Source organism: Salmo salar, unplaced genomic scaffold (genome assembly GCF_905237065.1).
Source record: "Salmo salar unplaced genomic scaffold, Ssal_v3.1, whole genome shotgun sequence".
NCBI classification, from domain to species: domain Eukaryota; kingdom Metazoa; phylum Chordata; class Actinopteri; order Salmoniformes; family Salmonidae; genus Salmo; species Salmo salar.
Window position 1 is genome coordinate 149146 of NW_025548214.1, and position 13206 is coordinate 162351.

The 13206-nt window shown below is 42.8% G+C and overlaps 1 protein-coding gene across 1 annotated transcript in view; it reads right to left on the bottom strand.

The window, feature by feature from the left end:
- Positions 1 to 13206, bottom strand: part of LOC106561862 (transient receptor potential cation channel subfamily M member 1) — a gene marked incomplete at its 5' end in the record, with an annotated part of 116245 nt that overhangs the window by 66389 nt on the left and 36650 nt on the right. Inside the window, 4 exons of the mRNA XM_045712055.1 lie at positions 2302 to 2425; positions 2541 to 2715; positions 3944 to 4115; positions 4322 to 4446. Of these exons, the coding sequence (XP_045568011.1) occupies positions 2302 to 2425; positions 2541 to 2715; positions 3944 to 4115; positions 4322 to 4446 (596 nt within the window). The remainder of the gene's footprint in view (positions 1 to 2301; positions 2426 to 2540; positions 2716 to 3943; positions 4116 to 4321; positions 4447 to 13206) is intronic.

Here is a 13206-nt window from a genome sequence, read left to right on the forward strand (position 1 = left end):
TTTTTTGGTTACTACATAATTCCATATGTGTTTTTCATAGTTTGTATGTCTTCACTATTATTTTACAATGTAGAAAATATAAAAAATAAGTAAAAGCCTTGAATGAGTAGGTGTGTCCAAACATTTGACTGGTACTGCACATTGTAATATTGTTGAATGGTGGTATTAATCATTTTGCATTGTAGATATGTAGTGGTGTAATAATGTTATATGATGTACTGTTTTATATTTGGTTTTATATGTAATGTAAGTGCCTTAATGTGTTTGAACCCCAGGAAGAGTAGATGCTGCCTTGGCATTAACTAATGGTGATCCGTAATGAATACAAATACAAAATACATGGAATTAAAAAGCTCTAAAATGTAGATTAGAACCTGTCCACTCTAGTGGCGGTTTGTAAGCCATACATTACTGGTAGTGATGATACACTCAGTGCTGGGAGATAAATCCTTACATTACTGGTGGTGATGAGATATGATACACTCAGGGCTGGGAGATAAATCCTTACATTACTGGTGGTGATGATACACTCAGGGCTGGGAGATAAATCCTTACATTACTGGTGGTGATGATACACTCAGGGCTGGGAGATAAATCCTTACATTACTGGTGGTGATGATACACTCAGGGCTGGGAGATAAATCCTTACATTACTGGTGGTGATGATACACTCAGGGCTGGGAGATAAATCCTTACATTACTGGTGGTGATGATACACTCAGGGCTGGGAGATAAATCCTTACATTACTGGTGGTGATGATACACTCAGGGCTGGGAGATAAATCCTTACATTACTGGTGGTGATGATACACTCAGGGCTGGGAGATAAATCCTTACATTACTGGTGGTGATGATACACTCAGGGCTGGGAGATAAATCCTTACATTACTTGTGGTGATGATACACTCATCGCTGGGAGGTAGAGCTGTATGAGTGATACACACAGGCCTGATTACATGATGAAACACACGTGACATAATGACCAACCTGTTACTGTAACAGACAGAGAGATGGGAGAGTTGTAGGGAACATGTTTATTTAACCAGTTACTGTAACAGACAGAGAGATGGGAGAGTTGTAGGGAACATGTTTATTCAACCTGTTATTGTGACAGACAGAGAGATGGGAGCGTTGTAGGGAACATGTTTATTCATAAAACCAATGGAGGAAGTCCACAGATGAGGGAATAAATGGATGAAGAAATATTTCAACAGTACAATAGGTCCAACACACCCATTTTATCTCAATATCAAATCATTTCTGGGTAGCAATTAAGAACCTTTCTGTAATTGTTATCAATTAAAATTGTAAAAAATAAACAAAAATATCTTCTTAGAGATTTGGAAATGTCTTTCTCATTGGTCTATTAACTCATTGATCACCTGGTGATGTCACCAGTTATGCCAAAACCTCATCCCACCAAAACATGCTGACACTTCTGGCAGTCTTGGTCATAATTTTCACAATTTCACAGTATTATTCCAACCTTAGTGTGGAAATATATATATCAAACAAAGGTACCATAGCAGCACCCACTCGTAGCACGCGCTCTAGCAGGTAAATCTCACTGGTCATCCCCAAAGCCAATTCTTCCTTTGGCCGCCTCTCCTTCCAGTTCTCTGCTGCCAATGACTGGAACGAACTACAAAAATCACTGAAGCTGGAGACTCATATCTCCCTCACTAGCTTTAAGCACCAGCTGTCAGAGCAGCTCACAGATCACTGCACCTGTACATAGCCCATCTGTAAATAGCCCATCCAACTACTTCATCCCCATACTGTATTTATTTATTTATTTATCTTGCTCCTTTGCACCCCAGTATCTCTACTTGCACATTCATCTTCTGCACACCATACCATTCCAGTGTTTAATTGCTATATTGTAATTACTTCACCACCATGGCCTATTTATTGCCTTACCTCTCTTATCCTACCTCATTTGCACATGCTGTTTATAGATTTTTCTACTGTATTATTGATTGTATGTTTGTTTATTCCATGTGTAACTCTGTGTTGCTGTATGTGTCAAACTGCTTTGCTTTATCTTGGCCAGGTCACAGTTGTAAATGAGAACTTGTTCTCAACTAGCCTACCTGGTTAAATAAAGGTGAAATAAAAATAAAAAGGTAAATCACGTTTTTGACAGCAGCTGGGCCTTTAAAGTAAATATTTTAAGTACATTGAGTTCAATGATGTATATTTTTATGTCATCTAAATGTAATTAGTCATATACATGTATTTTATGTCATTGAATTTAATTAGCTAAAAAGTAGATCCTATTTGAGTCATTCCTCTACTCACCAGCTCCTTCTTCTTCATGCACTCCATGACCATGAGCAGGATCTGCTGTGATTGACTCTTACTATAGTTGAAGGTCTTCTGTATGGTCACCAGCAGCTGGTCCCTCACGTCGTCAGTTATCAGACTTTAGAAGGAGGGAGTGATTTAGTAGTAGTACAAGATGAATGAGAAGAAGAAATGAAGAATTCAGTGAAGAAGAAAGACTAGAAGAAGCAGTAGATAGACAGGTCTATCCTCACCCTCCCTCCTCGCAGTATTTGTGAGCGAAGGACATGATGTCTGACGCCCTCCCGCTGCCATCACAGACCACCACGGGGACGGGAGGTTCCTCCTTCAGACTCTCCAGGGTGATGGAGATGACATTAGGACCTCCCTCTACGATTAGACACACCAACGGGACCCCCTGGCCCAGGCCTGCAACACACCGTAACACACACACAAAATGAAATACAATAGAATTATCCCAGTGAAATATTTATGTTTGTTTATGTGCCAATTAATTGCATAGGGGATGGTTTACCAACTGGCGATTTGATACGAAAATAATATGTCATTCAAAAATGTCATGCATACAACACAAGAATGGATATTGGCATCCCGGCAACATAACTACAGGACGGCCATCTTGGTCAGGGAATGGTTCATTGATCATCTCTGAGGTTTGGCCAGACCATCAGTGTTGGGGGGTTGAAGTCAGAGGTGAAAGCTGAGCATCCCTTTGCTGTCCCTGCCTTATCACGATCTCCAGGCATAGGATGACAAAGGGAAACCCACAGGTCACAGAGAATAACACGCTCCAGGACTCCACCTTGGGGAAGAATGGCGCCGGAGGGGATGGCTGCCATTTTACGGGCTCCTAACCAACTGTGCTATTTTGTGTGTTTTTTCACATTGTTTGTAACTTATTTTGTACATAATGTTGCAGCAATCGTCTCTTATGACCGAAAAGAGCTTCTGGATATCACAACAGTGATTACTCACCTCGAACTGGACAAAGATTTTTTCTTGGCTGAATGACGACACAGATAATATACAGTTGGCTCGGTTTTCCATGCATAGGCAGGACAGAACGGGTTACGTCCGGTAAGATGAGGGGTGTGTGTCTATTTGTCAGTAACAGCTGGTACGTGATGTCTAATACTAAAGAGGTCTCCAGGTATTGCTCGCCTGAGGTAGAGTACCTCATGATTAACTGTAGACCACACTATCTACCAAGAGAGATTTCATGTATATATTTCATAGCCGTTTATTTAACACCACAAACCATTGCTGACATTAAGACCTCAAGCTGTAAGCAAACAAGAAAATGCTCATCCTACATGTTCCAACAAATTACCTTGACTAAGCTGCACCCCCACACATTGACTCGGAACTGGTACCCCCTGTATATAGCCTCGGTATTATTATTTTATTGTGTTATTTTTATTTAATGTTTTACTTTAGTTTATTTAGTAAATATTTTCTTAACTCTATTACTTGAACTGCATTGTTGGTTAAGGGCTTGTAAGTAAGCATTTCATGGTAAGGTCTACACCTGTTGTATTTGGTGAATGTGACAAATAACATTTGATTTTATCATTAGTGAACTCAATCAATCTAATTTGATTTATAGGCTGAGTTCTGTATGGTAGGGTTGACTTACGTGTGTTGATCTTCTGCAGTGAGATGTGTTTTTCCAGCTGGCGGCGTAGCTTCACCTCCGCTCCGTACTTCCCTGTGGTGCCGTTGTCGGCCAGGATGAAGTGGGAGTGGCTGTTGTTTAGGACAGACAGCTTGGACAGCGGGTTGGACATGGTCTGGTACGGCCGTGTTACCTGGTGAGAAGGAAGAAGAAATACAATATCACTGACTGAGGAACACATACCAAAAAACAGCACACTGGTAAACACTTTCTCTCATGATACAGGCCTGGGTATGCTTTACAACAGATAACACTTGGTGCTTGGAGTACTGACGTAATGGTGTGAATGATTCATGGCTGATTGTGGAGCTAAGAGGGGGACTGACTTGTAACACTTACATCCCTACCGATGAGGTCCTCCTTGTTCTCTATGATGCCCCAGGGAGCGATGCCAATGGCACATACCTTCCCTCTGGACTTAGAGGAGTGGTCCTTCAGTGCATCCCCCACGTGACGGATCACACCTATAGGACAGAAGAAGAATTAAGAACCAGGGGACATAACCAGAAGGATGAACCAGAATGAGGAACCAAAATGAGGAACCGGAAGGATGAACCAAAAGGAACAACCAGGAGGATGCACCAGGGTATGGAACCAGAAGGATGAACCAGAATGTTGAAACCTGGGATGGAACCAGAATGAGGAACCAGAAGGATGAACCATAATTAAGAATGTGATGGATGAACCAGAAAGACAAACCAGGGGATGGAACAAGATGGATGAACCAGAAGGAAGCTAGGTAACTTATGTGAGACAATGGACTTAGATGAATGGTCCTTCAGGGCATCCCCCATCTGACAGATCACACCTATAGGCCATAAGAAGAACAATGAAGAACCAGGGGACAACCAGAATGAGGAACCAGAAGAATGAAACAGAAGGATGAACAAGGATGAACCAAAAGGATGCACCAGGGTACGGAACCAGAATGAGGAACCAGAACATCCACACTGAGCTAAAGGATAGAGCTAACGCTTTCAAGGAGCGGGATTCTAACCCGGAAGCTTATAAGAAGCCCTCCGACAAACCATCAAACAGGCAAAGCTTCAAAACAGGACTAAGATTGAATCCTACTACACCAGCTCTGATGCTCGTCGGATGTGGCAAGGCTTGCAAACTATTACAGACCACAAAGGGAAGCACAGCCACGAGCTTCCCCTAGACACGAACTTACCAGAAGAGCTAAATTACTTCTATGGTCTCTTCGAGGCAAGTAACACTGAAACATGTATGAGAGCAACAGCTGTTCCAGACGTCTGTGTGATCACGCTCTCCGTAGCCGATGTAAGACCTTTAAACAGGGCCAGAGGGCCAGACGGATTAGGCCGCAGGGCCAGACGGATTACCAGGACGTGTACTCCGAGCATGCGCTGACCAACTGGCAAGTGACTTTTTCAAACTCTCCTGGTCTGAGTCTGTAATACCAACATGTTTCAAGCAGACCACCATAGTCCCTGTGTCCAAGAACACTAAGGTAACCTGCCTAAATGACTACCGACCCATAGCACTCACGTCTGTAGCCATGAAGTGCTTTGAAAGGCTGGTCATGGCTCACATCACCATCATTTTCCAAGAAACCCTAGACCCACTTCAATTTACACACTGCCCTTTCCCACCTGGACAGAAGGAATACCTACGTAAGAATGCTATTCATTGACTACAGCTCAACGTTCAAAACCATAGTGCCCTCAAAGCTCATCGCTAAGCTAAGGATCCTGGGACCAAACAGCTCCCTCTGCAACTGGATCCTGGGTAGGGAACAACACATCCTCCACACTGATCCTCAACACGGGGGCCCCTCAGGGGTGCGTGCTCAGACCCTCCTGTACTCCCTCTTCACTCATAACTGGATGGCCAGACACAACTCCAACACCATCATCAAGTTTGCCGATGACACAGCAGTGGTAGGCCTGATCACCGACAACAATGAGACTACAGGGAGGAGGTCAGAGACCTGGTCATGTGGTGCCAGGACAACAACCTCTTCCTCAACGTGATCAAGACAAAGGAGCTGATCATGGACTACAGGAAAAAGACTACCGAGCACGCCCCCATTCTCTTCCACGGGCTGTAGTGGAACAGGTTGAGAGTTCATTAGTGTCCACATCACCAAAAAACTATCATGGTCTAAACACACCAAGACAGTTGTGAAGAGGGCACGACAAAGCCTAATCCACCTCAGGTGAGGCAAGGGTCCTCAGATCCTCAAAAAGGTTCTACAGCTGCACCGTCAAGAGCATCCTGACTGGTTGAATCACTGCCTTGTATGGCAACTGCTCTGCTTCCAACCACAAGGCACTACAGAGGGTAATGCGTACGGCCCAGTATATCACTGCATCCAAGCTTCCTGCCATCCAGGACCTCCATATCAGGAGGTGTCAGAGAAAGGCACAAAAAATTGTCAGACTCCAGCCACCCTAGTCATAGACTGTTCTCCCTGCTACCGCACGGCAAGGGGTACCGGAGCGCCAAGTCGAGGTCCAAAAGGCTTCTTAAAAGAAGTTAAGAAGAAAAAATAATAATAAGTGTTAAGTAAAAAAAGATGAGTACAAAATTGAAAATAGAAGTTACAAATAATTAAATAACAGCAGTTAAATAAGCAAGGCTATATACAGGGGGTACCGGTACAGAGTCAATGTGTGGGGGCACTGGTTAGTCAAGGTAATTGAGGTAATATGTAGAGGTAGGTAGAGTTAAAGTGACCATGCATAGATTATAAACAGAGAGTAGCAGCAGCATAAAATATCCTGGGTAGCCCAGGATGAGTTGTTCAGGAGTCTTATGGCTTGGGGGTAGAAGCTGTGAAGGGTTGTTGGTTAGTAAGCATTTCACTGTAAGGTACACTTGTTGTATTCGCCGAATGTGACAAATAACATTTGATTTGATTTGACGTATGAAACAAATGAGGAACCAGAATGTGTAACCATAATGAGGATCTAGAAGGATGAACTAGAAGGATAAAACAGAAGGATGAACAAGAAGGAAGCCTGTAAACTGATGAGACAATGGAGGTAGCCATAATGGCCATAATCAGAGCCATGCATTTAGAGAGCTGATCAGAGCCATGCATTTAGAGAGCTGATCAGAGCCATGCATTTAGAGATCTGATCAGAGCCATGCATTTAGAGATCTGATCAGAGCCATGCATTTAGAGAGCCGATCAGAGCCATGCATTTAGAGATCCGATCAGAGCCATGTATTTAGAGATCTGATGAGAGCCATGTATTTAGAGATCCGATCAGAGCCATGTATTTAGAGATCCGATCAGAGCCATGTATTTAGAGATCTGATGAGAGCCATGTATTTAGAGATCTGAGGAGAGCCATGTATTTAGAGATCTGATGAGAGCCATGTATTTAGAGATCTGATGAGAGCCATGTATTTAGAGATCTGATCAGAGCCATGAATCTAGAGATCTGATCAGAGCCATGAATTTAGAGTTCTGATCAGAGCCATGAATTTAGAGAGCCGATCAGAGCCATGTATTTAGAGATCTGATGAGAGCCATGTATTTAGAGATCTGATGAGAGCCATGTATTTAGAGATCTGATGAGAGCCATGTATTTAGAGATCTGATCAGAGCCATGAATTTAGAGCAGGGGCTATTAAACCTTTTCAGCCTGGGACCCAAATTAGAAATTCTGTGTTTCCTGTTACCCAAGCTAACGAAAACATACATAAACTTACAATTCATTGCACTTTTGCCTATTAATGAATGCAACATAGGCAAATAACTATTAAATGAAATAAACATGAATATATATATATATATATATATATATATATATTATATATATAATATTATATATATATATATATATGCCATATATATAATATAGATCTAGATAATATATATATATGGGTATTTTCCCCATGTCTGTGTAGGTTGGAACTGTTGCTGTTAAAATACAATGTATAATTTTCATTCTGAACTGATTGATCACATCACACAGATGTATAACAGAACACACAGGCTCATTTTTTGATAGTACAACCCCAAGTAACAGTGCAGATGAAACATGATTAGGTCTACTGTACATCTTACTGTAGACAGTACAGATGAAACATTATCAGGCCTACTGTACATCTTACTGTAGACAGTACAGATGAAACATGATCAGGTCTACTGTACATCTTACTGTAGACAGTACAGATGAAACATGATCAGGCCTACTGTACATCTTACTGTAGACAGTACAGATGAAACATGATTAGACCTACTGTAGATCTTACTGCCGCAATTATTGTTTAAAAAAATTGTTGCTTTGGAAGTGTTGTTGTTAAAATACAATACATCAATTTCGTTTCTGTACTGGAATAAACTGATCATCATTCTTAAATGGAAGAAGTTTGGAACCACCAAGACTCTTCCTAGAGCTGACCGCCTGGCCAAACTGAGAAATCAGGGGAGAAGGGCCTTGGACAGGTAGGTGACCAAGAACCCGATGGTCACTCTGACAGAGCTCTAGACTTCCTCTGTGGAGATGGGAGAAACTTCCAGAAGGACAACCATCTCTGCAGCTGTCCAGCAATCAGGCCTTTATGGTAGAGTGACCAGACGGAAGCCACTACTCAGTAAAAGGCACATGACAGCCCACTTGGAGTTTGGCAAAAGGCACCTAAATAATCTAAGACCATGAGAAACAAGATTCTCTGGTCTGATGAAACCAATATTGAACTCTTTGTCCTGAATGCCAAACGTCACGTCTGGAGGAAACCTGGCACCATCCCTACGGTGAAGCATGGTGGTGGCAGCATCATGCTATGGGGATGTTTTTCAGTGGCAGGGACTGGGAGACTAGTCAGGATCAAGGCAAATATGAATGGAGCAAAGTACAGAGAGATCCTTAATGAAAACCTGCTCCAGAGCGCTCAGGACCTCAGACTGGGTCGAAGGTTCAATTTACAACAGGACAACAACCCTAAGCACACAGCCAAGACAACGCAGGAATGACTTCAGGACAAGTCTCTCTATGCCCTTGAGTGGCCCAGCCAGAACCTGATCAAACATCTCTGGAGAGATATGGAAATAGCTGTACAGTGATGCTCCCCTTCCAACCTGACAGAGCTTGAGAGGATCCTCAGAGAAAAATGGGAGAAACTCCCCAAATACATGTGTGCCAAACTTGTAGCGTCGTACCCAAGAAGACATGAGGCTGTAATCGCTGCCAAAGGTGCTTCAACAAAGTACTGAGTAAAGGGTCTTTATACTTATGTAAATGTGATATTTAAGTTTTGTATTTTTTATAAATTAGCAAACATTTCTAAAAACCTGTTTTTGCTTTGTCATTATTGGGTATTATGTATAGATTGATGAGGGGAAAAAAAAGATTTAATCAATTTTAGGCTGTAACCTAACAAAATCTGTAAAAAGTAAAGGGGTACTTAACTTTCTGAATACTTTCTGAATGCTTTCTGAATGCTTTCTGAATACTTTCTGAATGCACTGTATGTGGTGCCAAACTGGATCAGAACATCTATTGCTTTCTCATCCAGGCAGAAGACCGCTTCCTGCTGCAGATCTAGCAACCCAGAACTGTGTGTTTGTTTTCCTCAAAAAGCATCTTGCGTCAATCAGTGTATTCCAGTTCAGAATAAAAATGACTGCTTGTATTTTAATAGCAACAGTTTTTCCATCTTCATACTGTTACTAGGGTTGCGCTATCAGTAGCGGAGCACTCTGCTGATGTTAGCTGCTAGCTATTAGCTGTGTACAAGTGGATTGTTTGAAAGATGCAAAGGCTCACATCGGCTAGGATATGTCTTGCTAGCAGATTTTCTTATCACACTACGACAAGCCCTGTTTCCTGTGGCCTTCTGACCTGTTCTGAAAGAACTCCCTGGGTTTACTATCATCCTGTCGATGTTTGGTCAGGACCTGCTGTTTAAATTTGCTTGTTTTGCGAGACTCATTACAAAGCATTTCCCTGCACAAAACACATTGTGGGCGCTCTTAGTTATTTCTCTAAGATTGTATTAAACCAAGAAAGAGAAACTCATCGCTGTATTTGCGTTTTATCACAATTGATCTCAGTCAGAACTTGTGGCTAGCTTGAGTCCATTCGATGACAGCTGTGAGTGATGGCAAGTGGGAATTTACAAGCCAGTAGCTGACAGCCCATGTGCTGCTGCTGAACAACAGCCCTGCAGCGTGTGGGTCGTGGTGTGATCTTCAAGAAAACTGCAGAAAAAAGATCCTGCAAAATGTGAAGCACATGGGCATCTTCCACCCAATCGTGAAGGTGAACAGAGAGCGCACTGAACAGAGAGCGCGCTGAACAGAGAGGGCGCTGAACAGAGAGGGCGCTGAACAGAGAGGGCGCTGAACAGAGAGGGCGCTGAACAGAGAGCGCGCTGAACAGAGAGCGGACTGAACAGAGAGGGGACTGAACAGAGAGAGGACTGAACAGAGAGCGCGCTGAACAGAGAGCGGACTGAACAGAGAGAGGACTGAACAGAGAGCGCGCTGAACAGAGAGCGGACTGAACAGAGAGGGCGCTGAACAGAGAGAGGACTGAACAGAGAGGGCGCTGAACAGAGAGGGCGCTGAACAGAGAGAGGACTGAACAGAGAGCGGACTAAACAGAGAGGGCGCTGAACAGAGAGGGCGCTGAACAGAGAGGGCGCTGAACAGAGAGAGGACTGAACAGAGAGGGCGCTGAACAGAGAGCGCGCTGAACAGAGAGCGGACTGAACAGAGAGCGGACTGAACAGAGAGGGCGCTGAACAGAGAGCGGACTGAACAGAGAGGGCGCTGAACAGAGAGGGCGCTGAACAGAGAGGGCGCTGAACAGAGAGGGCGCTGAACAGAGAGCGGACTGAACAGAGAGGGCGCTGAACAGAGAGGGCGCTGAACAGAGAGGGCGCTGAACAGAGAGCGCACTGAACAGAGAGCGCGCTGAACAGAGAGGGCGCTGAACAGAGAGGGCGCTGAACAGAGAGGGCGACTGAACAGAGAGCGGACTGAACAGAGAGGGGCTGAACAGAGAGCGGGCTGAACAGAGAGCGCGCTGAACAGAGAGCGGACTGAACAGAGAGCGGACTGAACAGAGAGCGGACTGAACAGAGAGTGCAGATGCAGATGCACAAAATTAATTCCAGTAATTAATAAAATAATTATAAATGTAATCTGACATGTCATAGCCCAGAAATGCTGCTTTAGAGAGAAATCAGAAACCTCAACTATAATATAAGCACATGGCTCTGGCCTTGGTCTTATTCACACTGAGGTGCTTGGGTAGGTGACATGTGCACTGCACTACTGTCTCAAACAGAACATGCAGAGTAATTATCTGAACACACGTACACATACCCTGACCTACACTATACTACAGTAGATGTATATACCCTGACCTACACTACACTACAGTAGATGTATATACCCTGACCTACACTATACTACACTAGATGTATGTACACTGACCTACACTACACTACAGTAGATGTATATACCCTGACCTACACTACAGTAGATGTATATACCCTGACCTACACTATACTACAGTAGATGTATATACCCTGACCTACACTACAGTAGATGTATATACCCTGACCTACACTATACTACAGTAGATGTATGTACCCTGACCTACACTATACTACAGTAGATGTATATACACTGACCTACACTACAGTAGATGTATATACCCTGACCTACACTATACTACAGTAGATGTATGTACCCTGACCTACACTATACTACAGTAGATGTATATACCCTGACCTACACTACAGTAGATGTATATACCCTGACCTACACTATACTACAGTAGATGTATATACCCTGACCTACACTATACTACAGTAGATGTATGTACACTGACCTACACTATACTACAGTAGATGTATATACACTGACCTACACTACACTACAGTAGATGTATATACCCTGATCTACACTACAGTAGATGTATATACCCTGACCTACACTACAGTAGATGTATATACCCTGACCTACACTATACTACAGTAGATGTATGTACCCTGACCTACACTACAGTAGATGTATGTACCCTCACTCACACTACAGTAGATGTATATACACTGACCTACACTATACTACAGTAGATGTATATACCCTGACCTACACTATACTACAGTAGATGTATGTACCCTGACCTACACTAAACTACAGTAGATGTATATACCCTGACCTACACTATACTACAGTAGATGTATATACCCTGACCTACACTATACTACAGTAGATGTATATACCCTGACCGACACTATACTACAGTAGATGTATATACCCTGACCTACACTACAGTAGATGTATATACCCTGACCTACACTATACTACAGTCGATGTATATACCCTGACATAAACTACAGTAGATGTATATACCCTGACCTATACTACAGTAGATGTATATACCCTGACCTATACTACAGTAGATGTATATACCCTGACCTACACTACAGTAGATGTATGTACCCTGACCAGCACTATACTACAGTAGATGTATATACCCTGACCTGCACTATACTACAGTAGATGTATGTACCCTGACCTACACTACACTACAGTAGATGTATATACACTGACCTACACTATACTACAGTAGATGTATGTACCCTGACCTACACTACACTACAGTAGATGTACACTGACCTACACTACACTACAGTAGATGTATATACCCTGACCTACACTACAGTAGATGTATATACCCTGACCTACACTACAGTAGATGTATATACCCTGACCTACACTATACTACAGTAGATGTATGTACACTGACCTACACTATACTACAGTAGATGTATATACACTGACCTACACTACACTACAGTAGATGTATATACCCTGACCTACACTACAGTAGATGTATGTACCCTGACCTACACTACAGTAGATGTATGTACCCTGACCTACACTACAGTAGATGTATGTACCCTGACCTACACTATACTACAGTAGATGTATATACCCTGACCTACACTAAACTACAGTAGATGTATATACCCTGACCTACACTATACTACAGTAGATGTATATACACTGACCTACACTACAGTAGATGTATGTACCCTGACCTACACTATACTACAGTAGATGTATATACCCTGACCTACACTATACTACAGTAGATGTATGTACCCTGACCTACACTACAGTAGATGTATATACCCTGACCTACACTATACTACAGTAGATGTATGTACCCTGACCTACACTACAGTAGATGTATGTACCCTCACCTACACTACAGTAGATGTAT